At 46.4% G+C, this 17,415-nt stretch overlaps 1 protein-coding gene across 4 annotated transcripts in view; it reads right to left on the bottom strand.

The window, feature by feature from the left end:
* The window catches only part of LOC103531235 (sideroflexin-5), a 123,419-nt gene that overhangs the window by 51,625 nt on the left and 54,379 nt on the right, over positions 1-17,415 (bottom strand). For 3 of the 4 annotated variants that reach the window (XM_030450874.1, XM_030450873.1, XM_030450877.1), the window contains 3 exons: positions 15,951-16,028; positions 2,954-2,980; positions 1,675-1,729 (listed from right to left, as the gene is read on the bottom strand). In XM_030450874.1, coding sequence (XP_030306734.1) covers positions 1,675-1,729; positions 2,954-2,980; positions 15,951-16,028 — 160 coding nt within the window. The remainder of the gene's footprint in view (positions 1-1,674; positions 1,730-2,953; positions 2,981-15,950; positions 16,029-17,415) is intronic. The other variant, XM_030450879.1, reaches the window with a different exon arrangement.

Here is a 17,415-nt window from a genome sequence, read left to right as displayed (position 1 = left end):
ATTCCCTGATTAGTGCTGTTGAGCTGGATGAGGCTGCCAGCAGAAGCCCAAAGCAGCAGAAGCAAAGGGATGAGCTCAGACTTGGAGCTGCCTGGCCCAGGGCAGGAGGTGCTGATGGAGCTGACCTAGTGGCTTTCTGCCATGGACAGGGGGAGATCCTGCTCCTCTTCCCAGGCTCAATCACACAATCTGTTCCCTCCTCTGTGCCAGCTCTATTGCTCACCAGGACCTTCTACAACCCTGCCCTAAACTCTCCAGCTTGCTCTGCCCCTTCCCCACTCTACCAGGAGGTTCCCACCAGGCCAATGCACTGAAAACACCCAGGAAATTGTCCCCAAGCTGCAGAGCCCATGAGGAGCAGGACCACACCACCTCCCTCTTCCACCAGCTGCTTCATCCATCTCTCCAGCAGTGATTTCACACCAGGAGAGCTCTTCTCTTCCTAGGTCAGTAGGAAAAGGAAGAGGCTATAAGCATCTTTGCTATATGCATCTTTGCATGGTGGAGGAGAGGATTATTTTGATCATAGGTGGAAGTGGAAGCTCTCTCTCTGTATCAGAGAAAAGCCTTTACCCCAAATCTTACTGAGTGCCACAAAAATCAAATGCTTCAGATTTTTTCCCCTGCTAAGTCTGCCAATTTTTTGTGCTAATTATAATTCATCTCTATGACTTCCACTAGAAGGTCTTGGAGCATTTTACCAACATTACTGAATTAAGCCTCATGGATCCAATTTACAGTAGGAAAGGGCGAAGACCTGAGAAGAAGAAAATTGGGAAAAAAAAAACAAACCAAAACAACCCAAATAAACCCCCCCAAAAAACCCAAACCAAACCAAATAAAACAAACCACAAAACCAGAACAAGGCAGAAAAGTTCCCCTTCAACTTCATCCTTCTTCAAAGAACTGAAGAACAAAACCCACCGACCCTGTTGCTTTCCACCTGTGCTCAGTATTCAGGTGAATACTGAATACTGAATCCCCCCAAAAATACAGGAAAAAACCCTTTAAAGTTAAATCTTAAATTTTTACTATCGATTTCATTATTTTAACTTTAATTTTTTAATTTATAAAGATCCTTTGGGAATGGACTTGAGATCTGCTATTCTACCCCCACCAGAGCCAACCATGGCCCTGTGTGTGGCAGGGGGATAGCCAAGGGTGAAGGAGGAGGTGAGGATTTATTCATTAATTAAATCACTAATGATTTAGCCCAATGAAGCCACGACCAAGCTGATCTTTCCTGGGCTCCCAGTGCCATGGCTGCCAGGTACCAACACACATGGTAAAGCAGGGATCATCCCACTCTCTCCTGGAAACTAAAGCCTGAAGCTCCCCATTAGGCACCAACCTGGTTGCTACAAAATTAAAATACTGAATTAAACACCTCAAAAATGGCTGAAAAGATGTTTGATGGAGTCCACGTTAAAATATCTGAAGGGAAGGAAAACATTAAGCCCTAGATCTCCCATAGGCTTTTAGGATCCCAGTGCTCCTCTCCTCCAAAGGGATTTTAACATCTGAATTTCTGCTCTCAGTCTGAATGTTCAGAGGACACAGGTCAAAAAGAGGAGAAATTAAAAAAAAAAAACAAAAACAAAAAAGCCACAAAACCCCCTGTTTTGTATAAATTCCCAGAGAAATTACTGGCTGTCTGATGGGGCCACACTGTACCTGACATCCGGAAGGGCATGAAGATGGTCTCGTTTGTGTCAGGGTGGATGATGGCCTGTAAAAGAGGAGAAAAAGAGGTGGTGAAGGCAGAGCAAGGGTTGGGGAGGTGCAGTGGGGCCAGAGCTTGGCCACCCCAAAGAATCCCTGCAACCAGAGAGGACTTCACACCTCTCAGACCCCTCTTGCTTTCCCAGCTCCCACCCAAGGCTAAAGAACCTCCACAAAACCTCCTCCTCCTCCTGCTGTCCCCCTCTGAGTGCAACTGAGAAGTAAATAATTTAACCATATTTTAATTTAATATTTTAATAATTAATACACCTAGTGCCTCTTTCTCAGGATTGTGATGTCCCCAAGGGCCACCCACCATGGTACCTTAACCCCAGGGTGGGAAATGCAGATTTAGGAGGGAAAAAGGGAAAGTTACTTTCTGTCCCTGCCTCTTTCAGCATCTCTACCAAGGTGCAGCTTAATGTCCTGGCTGAAACCCTGCCCTGTGAGAGCAAGGAGAAGTTTTCACTGTGACAGAGGCCTTGGTGGACACATTTATCCTGAGGAGCATCTTGCCCATCCACACCAGCCCGCATGGCACGTTGCAGGAAGTCTGAAATGTTCCTTCTGAGCTGGGATAAAACCATCCAGCTATGGCTTGCTCTGGCTGTCACCACAAGAGTCACCCAAATAAAATCTCCTGGTGTGCCATGGGATTTGGATTTGCCAGAGGATTCACCCTTGATGTGTACCTGCAGCTCCTCAGCCAACGCTGGCGGCTGCGGACGACCCGACCTCCAGGGATATTCTAAATGTGTTTTATCACTAAACCATGCTCAGTGGGCCCATCTTCCCCAAATTTCATGATGAGCCCAGGAGGCTGCACTTGTATTAAGTGTCTGGGGGTGAAAAATCAACCCCCAAGTGATGGGGGACTGCAGAGGAAGAAGGTATGACAGTCAGAAGCTTTCCCAAAGAACTGTCAAACTATTTCCAAAAGACTGGAGACAAGAAATCTCTTGACTAGACAGGAAGGAGAAAATGAAGACATCAAAATATATAAATACACACACACACACAAAAAAAAAAGAGATAAAAAAAATCAGACTCTTTGGTGGCAACAGTGTTCTCTGCATTTCCAGCTCTGTGGCAAGACAAAACAGCGACTGGCGGAGTCAGTGAGGGAGAAGGGGACAGCAAAGCTTTGCAAAAAGGAGGAAATAAAAAAAAAAAAAAAGCATTGAAAACAATAAGGAAATATTTAAAATTAATTTTTTAAAGAGCGTATTACCTGCTTGATTTTTTGAGCTCCCCACAGCTAGAAAAAAAAGAGAAAAATGGCATTTTAAAAAACCAGCAGTGTAGCTTGACACCCTAATATTCATCTTTCTAGCTGCTGTCATAAACGAACGTGACTGCTTGAACAGGACCCCATTCTCTGCACCTTCCCCAGGATCCTTCATATCCCTGAGCTCCTTCAAACCCCCGTGGCCAGGAAGACCAGCAAGGCAGAGATATTCCTTCTTATCTTGGTAAGAAGGGCTAAGAGCAGCCAGACTTCTGCTCTGCTCCCAGCTTTACCCACCGAGAATCATCTCGGCAGCTCAGCCGCAGGGAGAGCTGGAGGTAAATTTAGCACAGCCTCTCCTTGGATGAGCTTCCCGAGGGAATGGAGCCTTGCTGGGGAACAACAGTGGAGCAAGCCCTGCAGGGAAATACAAGTGTCATCTCTTCCAATAAAACCTGGAGTTCAGGAGGAACCAGCTCCCATCTTTCACACGGGAACCGCGCCGCCGAAAACGCTGGCGAAGAGGAAAAAAAAAACCTCATTTAAAACCCCTCCTGAGTGCCTACTGTGCTGATGACTGACAGCACAAAAACCTCAAGTCTGGCTCCACCAATTGAGATCTACAAGCACTGAAGAAAGAAACATCCCAGGAGAGGTGCAGGTAGAGCTACTGAGAAGGTGCACAAGGTCAAGAGATTCGCCCCCTGCTCGATCAAGCCTGGGGCTTTCTTCCTGATATAGAAAACTCTAGAGATGGATGAAAAAGACAGGATTCCTGTAAAATGTCACATCAGATCGTTTGCTTTTCCTATTAAAAATGTTGTATTCAGCTCAAGAGGGGCTTCAGCTGGCTGGGTCACACCTCTGCCTGGCACCTCTGGCCCTCTCTGGTTTTGTTCCTCACACAGGGACTGGGAGCTGCTCAAGCCACTCTTTAACCTTCACTTCAAGGAAAACAAAACAAACAAACAAAAATCCCAACCCATACAAAACCCACCCGAGGCAGGAGACTGGCTGTTCCCCTGGCAAGACACATTGGCCAATCTTTTAACCACCCTCGTGGCTCTTTTACATCTTTCCAACTTGTCAGCATCCTCTTGAGTGGAGGACGCCAGAAATGAGACAAATGATTCCAACAACAGCTGTACCAGTGCCAAAGCCAGGAAAGGCCAACCTGAGACTTCTGCTCTTCCTGGTGATCAATCTGAAGGTGGTGATTGCTCTTTTTTAGCTTGGGGAGCTGATGATTACCCTCCAGAATACCCACCCAAGCACCACGGGTACATTCTTTAGTCCAGGTGTTCATAATTTATCCTTATTACAGCATAAATTAAGCCTTGTTTTGCCATGCCTCTTCACCCAAGGTTCAGTGCCTTCCCCAAATATAAATCCATTTAAACACTGCTGGAATAAGGTCTATAAGAAATACCATATTTTGAGCCACTGATACCAGCAAGCCCAGTGTTTCACTCCCAGTTCAACTCTCACCCCAGAACTGAAGCTCTGTGATGAACTCCACCAAGAGTAAGGAGTTGTTGCAATATCCAACACATGCAAAATGCAGATATGATGGACAACACATGCATTAGGTGATTCTTCCCCTCTGCTGAGCCCCCTCCTGCACTGCTGGGCCCAGTTCTTGGAGTTCCCAACATAAGAAGGAGATGGAGCTGTTGGAGGAGTCCGGAAGAGGCCATGGAGATGCTGGGAGGGCTGGAGCAGCTCTGGAGCCAGGGAGAGAGTTGGGGGGGTTCAGCCTGGAGATGAGAAGGATCCAGGGAGACCTTAGATCACCTTCCAGTGCCTGAAGGGGCTCCAGGAAAGCTGGGGAGGGACATTGGGCAAAGGCAGGAAGTGACACAGGGGAAGGTATTCAACCTGAAAGAGGGGAGATGGAAATGAGATCTGAGGAAGAAATTGTTTGGGGTGAGGGTGTTAAGCCCCAGGGTGCCCCCAGAAGCTGTGGCTGCCCCATCCCTGGCAGTGTTGAAGGTTGGATGGGGCTTGGAGCACCCTGGGCTGGTGGGAGGTGTCCCTGGGCATGGCAGGGGTTGGCATTGGATGGTCTTGAAGGTCCCTTCCAACCCAAAGCATTCCATGATCCTGTGTTATGCACAGGGCTCTTTCCTAAAGAAAACTTCATAAGAAAAATGATCATTCCTCATTTTACTGTTGAAAAACAGAGGTTGGGAGCCATGAAGGGACAACCTTTGTGGTTGGCAGAGACAAGATGTGTCTGTCCTCATCAATAATAAAATCCAAGGGGTGAAAGCTCCATGCCCAAGCTGCTACCAGGGCTTTTTTGCACCTCCCAGCCCAGCTGGTGGAGAACTTCTATGGGGTGGAAGTGGAAGTCCTTGAGCTGCAGGTGACCACCCAAAGCATCCCAGGAACCCTGTGGCTGCCCATGTCTCCTGTACCATAGATGTCAAAGAGAAACCCTGGGCTTTTCCTCTCCAACTGCAAGCACCAAGACTTGCAAAAAGGAAGAGGGATGGTTTCTGAGCCAGCTCTATGGCTTTTTTGGTCAAATTCTCTAATTTCATTAATTGATCCCAATATTTATGCGTTTTCCTGCTGCAGTGCAAATATTGTTAGAACAGGCAATTTCATTACTTCTCAGAAAGAGACTTCACAAGATGCACCTGATGAGTCACCTCAAGATTCTGCCAGCTCATTTTCACTCTTTTTTTTTTTTTATCCTCTAATTCATTTTCTGTCTGCAGCATTTTCCAATAGGACTCTACTGAGCCTTGCCAGCTGGGGGGTGGTTTCTGAGAGCAAGGCTCTATTTTTGCTGGGAATTTCATTCACACTCTCTCCGGCCACCTTCAAGAAGCAGCCAGATTTTGCTCTCCTTTACACCAGTGTGAATCCAAAGCATCTTCACCTGGAATGAGTCCAGGTTCATGCTCAATTTATGTTAGATTTTGGTCCATCATCTCTAAATATAATCAGCCTCTGCTGGGTGAGTCTCCTGGGATGGAGCATCTTCCCTTCCATCAGCTTTGCTGTCTATTACCAGCTCAGAGCTACAGGAGGGGTTTTGCCACCATGAAGATCTGGGTGCAAGAGCCAAACCTGCTCACACATGGATTTACACCCAGAAAAGTCCATAGGAAGAAGGGGCAGCAGAATTGTCCCAATGGGAAAGGACCTCTAAGATCACCATGTCCAACAGTCAACACCTCCCTGATAAAATAAATAAAAAATATTTCTCAATATCTGTGTCACCAGCTATTTGGAGCACTGTTAGCAAACTCCACTATCCCATGGACCAGTTTCTCCAGCCTGTGGCCACTGCAGCCTTCCACCAGGACAGGTCAGGCTCATGAAGATGTCTGTCCACAAGTTCTCCCAGCACCAGGGAGGTCTCCATTTCAGGACACTGCTCTCGTGGATGAGATTTCCACCCATTCTTCCCAGGATTCTGGTTTTTCTACAAGTTTTCAAGGAAGAGACACTCACCACGTTGCTCAGCAGGTGGGTTTAAAACCTGAACTCAGGAACTGAACTCCATTATACAGCAACTTTGTGATTGGGATGTTTAAAGAAAGGTATCAAAGACTTCCATGACCTGAAAGGAACCAAAGCTGCAGCAAGGAGCTAGAGACCAGAATAATTATTTGGGAATGGAGATGATCTTTGGTTGACAGACATTCAGAAGCCTTTTTTTCTTTTTAGGTAAGTTTTTCACTCAGAGGACAGTCAGAGATTGGAATGGTCTCCCAGGGGAAGTGGTGGATTCCCCCACTATGAGAAGTTTGACATCTGAGCTCAGTGGGGTGCTGAGATATCTCACATAAACAATAATATCAGATGATCCGTGATGTCCCTTCCAACCTGACATTCTGTGATTCTTTGATTCCTTATTCAGCAGCAAAATGGCAGCTCTGAGATAGCTTTCAGAAAAAACCCACATTTCTGTAAAGAATACACCCATCCCCAAGTTCTTAGTTCACATCTAAACCAAGTACAAAAGGTACCAATTATTCTGAAGAGATTAACTTCCCTCCTCTTAAATGCCAGAAGATTCCATGGCCATGGACTCAAAGATGGGATTTATTTTTTTTTTCCCTCTACCCAAAGTTTCACTTAGATTAGAAAACCACGACTGCAAATTGCTCCTTGGGAGAAGAGACTTTCTCTGCCAAGCAGATAAAGCTCAAGTGACCCAACACACACCACAAAGAGGAGGGACACACGTTCTGCCCTGCACTGAAATAAAGCAGCAGAAGAGGCACCAGAAGCCACTGCTCATCTTGGATGCCTGTGGAGGTTTCCTTCTCCATCCCAAGCACCAGGAGCTGCCACCCAGCTGCAGAACCAGAAAGCCTTGGAGAAAATCCAGATGTTGAAGAGCATCTTCAACACCAGCATGGGGAGATGACCACCTGAGCACTGGGAACCAGGTTAGAAACCACCAGCAGCTCCAGTGCAACACAGGGATTTACACAGCCACAGAGCCAGGCGTGGGTGGGAAGAGAATTAAACCCCGACTGATATAAAAAGAGAGCACGTAAATAACATTTGCAGCTTTGCAGCACACAATAAACATTAACTAATTAGTCCTCACAGCACTCTAGATGGAAAAAGACTTCAGCAGAGTGAGGAGTGCTCACAGAAAACCAGTACTTGCAGCAGAGTGGGAGAAGGACTTAAGATGCCATTACATGGTTTCAAGCACAGCTTGTTTCAAAACCCAAAGGAGGGTGCTCAGGATCAGATTTGCTTCAGCTTGTTTTAGCCACTCAGTGCCTGGGAATCTAATCTGATTTGTAATCTAGACATGGCTTTAGATAAACTCTCTTAATCCTTCAGTGATGAGATGAAGCCAAGCTTGTTTGTAACCCTGTAGGAGCATCAACAGCAGCTTCATTAAGGTGCATTAACCTCCAGTGCTTCTGCCCAAGCTCCCTCGGTGCCTTCTGTCCTCTGCTGGTCTGGAAATGATGCCTAAAATGTCTGACCCACCTTCAGTGTACCACTTCATAGAATCATAGCATAGTTTGGGTTGGAAGGGACCTTAAAAATCATCAAGGTCTTTTCCATCACCCTGCATGGCCAGGGACACCTCCCACCAGCCCAGGCTGCTCAGGGCTCCATGCATCCATCCAGCCTGGAACTCTTCCAGGGATGGGGCATCAACAAACAACCTGGCAACCTGTTCCAGTGTTTTACTACCCTCACAGTGAAGAATTTCTTTCTGAAATCTAACCTAAATCTCCCCTCTTTCAGTTTAAAACCACCTCCCCTTGTCCTGTCACTGTCCTCTCGAGTGAAAAGTCCCCCCACAGCTTTCCTGGAGCCCCTTCAAGCACTGGGAGGCTGCTCTAGGGTCTCCCCAGAGCCTCCTCTTCTCCAGGCTAAACAACCCCAAGTCTCTCAGATGGCAGAAGAGAGGAGCTGGAAGCTCAGCCTTTGGACCAGCGACCAGGCTACTTTTCTGGCAAAGAAAAAAGAAGCAGCAGGACAACCTGCTAGATCCAGCTTTTATCAGATCCTGCAAGAGACCAGAGGGGGAAAAAAAAAAAAAGTACAGTTTACTGCAAATGGACCTCTTCGCTCTTCATCAACACCGTTAAGAAAAGCTATTATTCTCCAAAAGGGAGGCAGTTTAGACTCTGATAGATTCATTGTTCTCTGCTGTGCCTGGGACAGCGTGAGAGGCTCTTCCCGCTGCTAAGATGATTGAAGGAAGAACACAGTAATAAATACATGCCCATTAGGCTGGTGAGCCTCTTTGCACTTCACTGATACTAATGGGGGAGAAATGAAACAGTTTCAAAACAGCAAGTTGCCAAAAGAGAAAAAAAAACCCTGCATTTGGAAAGGCTGAGGAGTGAGAAGTCACAACTGACACACCATGGTTCATGCTCCGCCAACGCTCCCAGGAAGGGGCTGGCTGGAGAATAGCAAGTGTCTGTCTCCAAGGGACAGCTTCAGAAAGCTGCATTTCTCCTCTCACTACCAGATCATTCACTTTGGGTTTATTTTTTAAAAAAAAATTTATTTATTTCTTTTCCTCTCCAAACCACCCCCTTTCTGCAGAAAGCTCTCAGGGTGGAGTTTCAAAGGGTCCAAATTTGGGTAATGGAGCTGCCACCTTGTTTCCCAACAAATAGATCTTAACACCCATCTGGAAGTAGGATGAGAGGGAACGGGTTCCAAGCTGCAAGAGAGGAGGTCAAGATGAGATCTGAGGAAGAAATTCTTTAATTTGAGGGTGCTGAGCCCCTGGTTGCCCCCAGAAGCTGTGGCTGCCCCATCCCTGGAGGTGTTGAAGGTTGGATGGGGCTTGGAGCAACCTGGGCTGGTGGGAGGTGTCCCTGGGCATGGCAGGGGTTGGGATTGGGTGATCTTGAAGGTCCCTTAGGACCCAAACCAGTCTGGGATTCCATGATTCTAACACCCAAACCACTAACCCCAAACTTTCCATGATTCTAACACCCAAACCATTAACCCAAACCTTTCTGTGATTCTAAATACACACTCAAATGAAGAGACAGATTTCCAACAGCAAATCTAGAGACCCATACTGGAGTAGGTGACTTCCTGAGGTCCTCTCTAGCCTGACTTACCCTACAACCCTGCTGCAGACAAAGAGGAAGATCTGGATGGATGAAAAATCTCACCACAAAGTGCCTCGCAGCTACAAGGATTTCAGTCAGCAAAAGACCCAGCAAAAGAGATGTTTTGTCTTGTTCTCATGAAATCTGGATTCATTTCCTACCTCCATCACAGACCTCACCAACTGGTCCCACAGTCCCACCACCCCTCCTCACCCCAGGTGCCCACCCCGTGTTGTGCAGGCAACACGGAGCAGCCAGGGAACACAGGGAGCTGCTCAAGTCCCAAAAATGAAGGTTTTGAGGGTTTTGAGGAGGGGGGGAAGGGAGCTTTAGTGTTTATTAAGATCAGCTCTCTGAACCAGCTGTGCCAGCAAGGAGGTGGGAACACATGGCCAGGAGGAGAAGAGGCAGAGATGTGGCAGTGCTGCCTCAGATCAGCTCAGGCTGCCACCCTGCTTCCCCACACAAGATTCTGGGCAACAGAACAAATGGGTGCCAGTTCACAGGAAAAGTTCAGGGAATGAGAAATCTGATGGGCACCAACCTGCCTCCTGGGGCTGTGTTTGGGGATGGAGTCATCTCCCTAAAGCTTAGTGGCTGCCTCCATCCAAGGGTTGCATTTTGATTCTCACATTTTTTAAAAATATCTTATTGGCCCCTATAATATAATTGGCCCCTATAATGTCTAAGGACATTAAAAACTCAAAAAAACCCCAAAAAACTTGCATAGAAAAAAAGCATCATTCCTTCTGGAGGGTTGGTAGGACCATGGGGAGGAGCTGGGGCTGGGGGGACACTCACCTGAGGTCAGGACCAAAGGGACAGAGAGCAGGGAGAGAACAAGGAACCTTCACCTCTCTATTTCTTAGCTTGTTTTCTACTTCTTGTTTAGATACCAAGGTTTTAGGGCAGAGTGGTGTGAATCTATAAATGGGGCAAATCAGGGCTTGGGTCCTTTGCTCATCACCCTCCTGGTGATGGTCCTCACCCATCACCAGCTTAAGCTGCTGCTGTTCAATATTCGGAGTGAGATGAGGGTGATGAGCAAGTGCTACCAGGCTGATAGCTTAGCAGCTATTTCTACTCCAATTTCCAAGGCAAAAATTACTCTCTGCACAACACAGACACGTTTTGCTGGGCAGAAAATAAAAGTGTGAGGCATTCTGGGGGGAGGAAGAGCTGAAAGACGAGAGCAGCCTGAAGTTCACAACGCAATCTCCCCGGAGTTGATGCCTTCCTGCAGGAGATCTTCGGTGTCTGGACATGGCTGCCCACATCCAATGTTCACCAGCCCTTTCAACAAGGTTTTTCTGCAGTGCTGAGCACAATAATCCCAGGGTAAAAAGCAGCTGCATGGTAAAAAGGGAGAGATTTCCATCTCCCTGTGTCTGATAGCCGCCGAGTGCTGCTTCTCTTAACTTTTACCACTGCTGACATGCCAGCATCAATCTGTTCCTCCAATCTGTGCTGGTCTGTTGGACAGGTTGGGAAAGGGACTTGCACACACGCAGAGGACACAGATGCAAGCCTACAAATTAGCAAAAAGAAGCCTGAGGAGAGAAAGGACAAAAAGCCCCAGCATCACATACAGTGGGTCCAGCCACTGGGCTTGGAGGCAAAACCTCAGCACCAACCCTCCAAAGCTGGAGGGAGCTCTGAAGCAAGCTGGCTCTTCTCCTTCTTGATCAGGCTGGTATTTTCCAGCCCCTGGTTTTCTAGGAGAAAGCATTCCCTCGAATGAAACCTTTTCCCTAACAGCAGAGATTCCCTCCAGGAGGCATTTTGGGGAATTGCCTTGCCCTGGTTGGAATTGGAGATGTTACAGTCTAGACCTTCTGCTGCAAATTGGCTGCTGGTGCACCCCTGTGTGTCATTTTCACCTACCCACTCACAGATTGCACCAGGCACTGGAGCCTGGGGAGAAGGGGTGGATTCTGCCAAGCCTGGGAAGCAAAACCAGCTTGCAGGATTGGAGCCTTTGGGACACACGTGTCTTCTCCTATGAGATGGGAGGTGGGCTAAAAAAGTGGCCAGGAATAAGGAGAGATCAGCACAAAGTGCAAAGAATGTCCAAGCAAGATGAAGAAAACCTCACAGAAGGGATAATACAGCAGAACCTACTCTGAGAGTGCTTTGGGTTGGAAGGGACCTTCAAGATCATCCAGTTCCATGGGCAGAGACACCTCCCACCAGCCCAGGGTGCTCCAAGCCCCATCCAACCTTCAACACCTCCAGGGATGGGGCAGCCACAGCTTCTGGGGGCAACCAGGGGCTCAGCACCCTCATCCCAAAGAATTTCTTCCTCAGATCTTATCTCAATCAAATCTAATTTTAGCATTAAGGGGAAAAAACCATCAGCCCCTTCACACTGAGCACACATTATCTTCAGGGAGCTGGAAAAGACAGGACATAAATGATAACTGAACCTGTTTCTCCCATCAGTGTGAATCCTACACATTTCCACATTATTCCCCTCTTCTAAGGATCCTACTGCTTTTTAGCTTCCTCAGGAACCACAAGATGAAAGGGATACTTCAAGTCCTCTTATCCTCTGCAGAAGGAGCCAAATGGAAGTGGTCACCAAACAGAACCAAGCACTAGGAAGGTTACTAAACTCACCAATTCCCCTCAAGTTCTCACAGCAAAAATGTGGATTTCCAGCTGTTCCTCCCATCAAAGCCTTCTGGATCCATGGAGTTCAACCACTCCATGTTCAAGCAGAGACAAGTAACCACCCAAAATCCCCAACCAGGGGACCAAACCTCCACAAAACCTTCAGGGAGTTATTTCTCCAATCATTCTACACACTTCTTGCAATCCTGTTCAGATATGTAACTCAAATGACCAAGAGACCAGAAATACATCCCAAGTGGTTACATTACCAAAAATATCTCATTATATAGAGAAAAATCAGAGCATGCTAAGAGCCAGGGGGCTTCACTCCAGGGCAGGGTATTTCCACTGCAAAGAATGATTTGGTTGGTGGGATTTTAATAAGGGGAATTTGAAACACCCTTCTTTCTATTTAATGGAAAGCAAGCTGTCACATCTAATAAAAAAACCCAAGTTTGGTTCTTTAAAGATTAAAGAAAAAGCTGGGTAAATGAGCAAAGGTGAAGCTGTTGAGTTTGGAGCACGTTTTCTTCCTCCAATACATGGCACTGATCAACTACTTCTCAAGCAGCTGTTTGTCCTCTGGTTTGCTGACTGCACCATTGATCCTCCTCTGATAAAAACCATGGTTTTAAAACATTTTTCTAATGTAGGAAAGCCCCCTAAGTTTCTCTCAACAAAAAGCAGTCCAGCAGCTATTGACAGCCAAGAGATCAATTCTTCATCTTTGCTAATGACACCCAAGAAATAGGTTTTCACCACCTTGAGTTAATGTTCATTTTCCCGAGTGGTGAAATCATTCCTGCTCAAGAACAAGTGCAAGAGGTACTGGATGGGTGTGAGAGACCTGGAAATGGAAGAGATGGAACTGTTTGTGTCCAGGGACCATCTCAGAGAGAGCAACTTGAGCAAAGAGGCATTTTTTCTGGGAACTGGCTTAGAGAAGGTCGTGGGGAACTGGAGCAAAGTACAATTATGGCTCCTCCTCAGAGTGTTTTTTATCCTTCAGATGGTCCATAATCATTCCATCTCAGCTCATTTTGAAAAACTCTGCTCTGCAAATGCAGAAAAGAAAGACTCCTTCTCCAAGAACCCTGTCAAGAAGATGAGTGTGGAGGAGATACTTGACGTGACATAGCTTTAGGCTTGTATATTTTCCATTTTTCATGCAGTGAAACCATTTCAGCAAGTGAGTTAGATTGTGCTGAGCTGTTGTTATGCTTCCAGCTACTGCCTGCCTGCCATCCATGAGAGCCACGGATTTCTGAATGAGGGGAAAAAAAAAAAAAAAATTCTGAGCACTGTCAAACGTCCCACAAAAGTGGATCAGCCAGGAGATTAGTGAAACAACTCTGTCAAAACAACCTGTCTGCTGGATCTCAAAGCTGATATTTGGGGGGGTGTTGGGTTCTTAGAAAGTTAATGCATTAAAACTCTGCTGGAACTGTTATTTTTAAAGGCCCAGGTTGCCCAGAAAGGATGGGAGATGCCCCATCCTTGGAAATATTCCAGGTTTCCAGGTTGGATGGGGCTCTGAGCACTCTTAGGTAGCTGAAAATGTCTCTGCTCACTCCAAGGGGTTGGACCAGATGAGCTCCAAAAGCCTTTTCCAACCCCAAACCATTCCATGAAAGCTGTGGCTGCTCCTGTCCCCCTGCAGCCCAGACACACCAGTTGTCACCTGCACTCAGGTCCCTTCCATCCTTACCCACTTTGTGCTGTCTTGGGTTAACACTGCAGTCTCACAGCCTTGGTGGGATCTCACCAGGGTTTGCTCACCTCTCCCCTGGGGTTTGGTTTAATTAAAGCTCAGCTAAATACCAGCAGCAGCACGTGCTGCAATTCCACCCCAGGCTCCCTTTATCCTTGATCAACTCAAACCCCTCTGACACAGCTGACACCACGATCCAAGTGAACCAGGTCAAGTTTTTATTACAAAAAAACCCCCCAAAAACCTAATTTTTACACTGCTGTGCCAACATTTCTCTAGGAAAAGCATTTTTAGCACTGTTTTCTCTCTCCTCCTCCACCCCACACCTTGATTTTTCAGCCTTGCTGACCCAGGTTCTCCTCCTGTGTCCCTTGTCCTGGCTGAGAGCAACAAGGAACAGGATGCTTTTGGTTTTACTCTCTTGATGTGATCCTAAATGAACTCTGGGCCTATCCTGGATTTGTCACTCTTCAAACCCAAAAATGTAGGTCAAAAGTCTGTGTGGTTTGCCACAGCAAATGACTTGTATTTCATCTGCCTGCAGGCAGATGGGAACTGAGTCTGCTGCTGCTGCATCATTCTCTGCTTTTCTCCTCTCCTCAACCCCAGTTTCTTTTTTTCTTACCATCAGATTACAGCTGAAAGAATGCAGGGACATCAAAAGACCAGGAGAGCAATGCCTCCTGCTGCAGCAGAGGGTATTTCCCATTTGGTTTTGGTTGAAGCCCTTTTCCCAACACAGCCACACAGACAGCTGCTTTCCAAAGTGCACAGGAATTTTCCTTTTCTTCATTTACCTGCTATGCTTCTCTTTTAAGAGAAGAAATCATCACATGTGAGCAGGGGAAAATAATAATAATAATAATAATAATAATAATAATAATAATAATAATAATAATAAAAGGTTATTTGACCTACAGGGCATGGGAGAGGAGCTCTCTGCCACTGTCACCACTGATCACTTGGGAGGTGGCACTGGTCTTTTGGGTCAGCTGGTTCTCCTGAAAACTCTTCCTAAATCTGTTCTGCCAATCAAGCTCTTTACATGACACTGAATTACAGAGGAGTGAAGCCTTTTCTGCAAGATGGACAAAGAGAAACCACAACAAAAAGCCCCTGTGCTGGTGCTACAGTCAGGCAGACAGATATGGAAGAGTTTGAAATAATAGGAAAAAACAAGGAGATTTTTTGGTTTCATGCTAATGGTTTGGAGGTAAAATGCTCAAAAAGCAGCTTGGACCCTCTGCACCACTCATCTTGGCTTCCAGGAGCTTCATATAGATAAATATCAGACACAAGTCCAGAACACAGGACTGACAGGGTCCTGGGGAGACCACCCAGCCCCTGGCTAAGCAGAAAGAATCAAAGTTCTCCCCCAAAATGACCTTCTTCTCAGCACCTGCCTAAACTCTGTCAAGACCCTGACACCCATGGGACTTCCACAACCTCCTCCAGCTGCCACCTCAGCATTAGGAACATCACCCAGGCAAAAGCACCACTACTGAAGGTATCACCTACAGCCTGAGGACAGCCTTGGGGTTACACGTGGCCCAGAAAACATTTATTTCTGTGAGGAAATGGCAATTACTATAAACAACAGGAGCACAGAGTGAGTAGAGGGGGCTGATGGCACAAGAACCTGCAGGACTGACAGCAAGGTTTCCTTCAGCTAAAAAAAGAAGAGAACTATTTGGTTTGGTGTTGGGTTTTTTTTCTAATTTCACAAGCACACTTTGCAAGGGAAAGGGAAGCAACAGCAATGGACAAAAGTAATCAATACCCCTGCAAGTCACAGACAGCAAACTTTCTACTTAATCTAAATAAAAACACTTTCCTGGGATGCAAGTGCCTTGCTCTCACTGCTGCTCAGTGACATTCATACTGTGGGAACTCTGAAACAACCCCAATTCACTGTCACAACCTGATGGTTGAGCTGCAAAGGACCAGAGGCAACACTGCAGGAAGATTTTACCAGCAGAAGCAGCACAAGAAGTCCTCCAGCCAGGTGTTTGACTGCAGACACAGCCTGAAAGTCCCCTCACCCTCCTCTTATTAGACTGCAGGGAGAAGCAGAAGTTGAAGAAAAGGGTTTTTCCCCTCTTACCTCTTTGTTGGTGACTCCTGGGGGCAAAGTCCCATGTTTGTAATCCTCCAACAACTGCACAGCTTCCTTCAGACGACTCTGCAAAGAGAAGAGTGGAGTGGTCTGCAACACTTGGCCTGCACTCAGCCATTTCCTTGAAGACAAGGACTGGAAGGGATATATTACAATATATAATCCATATTAATAGAACCCACATCAGAGAAAAGGGATAATTCACAGAATGGGTTAGGTCCCTTCCAACCCAAACTGTAGCAGGAGGAGCCTTTCTTGCTCCTGAGGCTCAACAAGCTGCTGACCTCTCCATTGCCTCGCACAAGAGTGAGCTTCTCTCTGTGGGTGTGTGTCCCACCTTTATTGGCCCCCTGGTAATAGGGGGCCTGCCCTAACCAGGCACAGGTGGACTCACACCCACTCTTTGGCAACTCGAGGCACCTGGTTTATCTTGTTTCTCTACACCAAACCATTCTGCAACTCCTTTTTTTGCCCTCCTTATGATGGACTCCTTGACCTATGGGACCTAAGAGGTGACAAGGATGGATGGAGACTGGGACTGCTGGCTGGCACAGCCCTGCTGCCTACAGAAGTGGTAAAGAGGAAGAAGCAAAAGAGAAAATACAAAAAAAAAATCTCCCTCTGAACTTAAATTAAAGTGAATCCCACTGAACTTAAGAGTTCAGTGTGACAGCAAGATCTGATGAACCCTGGGGATGAACAAGTTCTCACTTAAAGGCAGAAGGAGTTCAAGAGAAAACATCCAGGCACAAGGTGGAAAACCCTTCTCAGATGTTGGTATCATCACCCCACAGCATGCCCAGGTTAACATCCCAGTGAAATCCACAGGAAAACTGTTTAAGATTATTGGAACAGGCTGCCCAGGACAGAGGTGGAGACCCCATCCCTGGAGAGATTCCCAAGCCCTGGAGATGTGGTGCTGAGGGCCATGGGGCAGTGGTGGCCTTGGTTAATGGATGATCTTGATGGTTTGATGTGGGCAGTGTAGCTGGAGTTAGAATCTGACTGTCACTACTCAAATGTGTGCATGTGGAAATAAAGATTGTCCTCACGTGGCAAGAAAATGGGAGAATAAACACAGCCCGTGTGCTCGAGGCATCACAGGAGCATTAAACCATCCTCCCAGCCTGTCACAGTCATCAGTTCACTCCCAGAACAGCTATTTGGAGAGAGAGAAATGTAAAAAAAGTGTTCTGCAGCTGAAGCAAGGCTTATGTATACATAATATCTTCAAGAACTATATATATAATAATTTCAGGGTCTAGATTTCTAATAACTTCAAGAACTGTAGAATAACTTCAAGGACTTTATAATAATTTCAAACTATATACAGTATTTTCAATAAAAATATATATCCAGTGTATATATATGCACTGTATTATATGGAGTATATATATACACACATTCTACATAGCACATATATGTATTTCTTGAACTAAAAACCCACAGGGCA

The sequence above is a fragment of the Calypte anna genome, chromosome 4B (genome assembly GCF_003957555.1).
Source record: "Calypte anna isolate BGI_N300 chromosome 4B, bCalAnn1_v1.p, whole genome shotgun sequence".
Classification (NCBI taxonomy): Eukaryota; Metazoa; Chordata; class Aves; order Apodiformes; family Trochilidae; genus Calypte; species Calypte anna.
The sequence above is the reverse complement of the archived record's forward strand: the minus strand, read 5'-3'. Positions and strand labels throughout refer to the sequence as shown.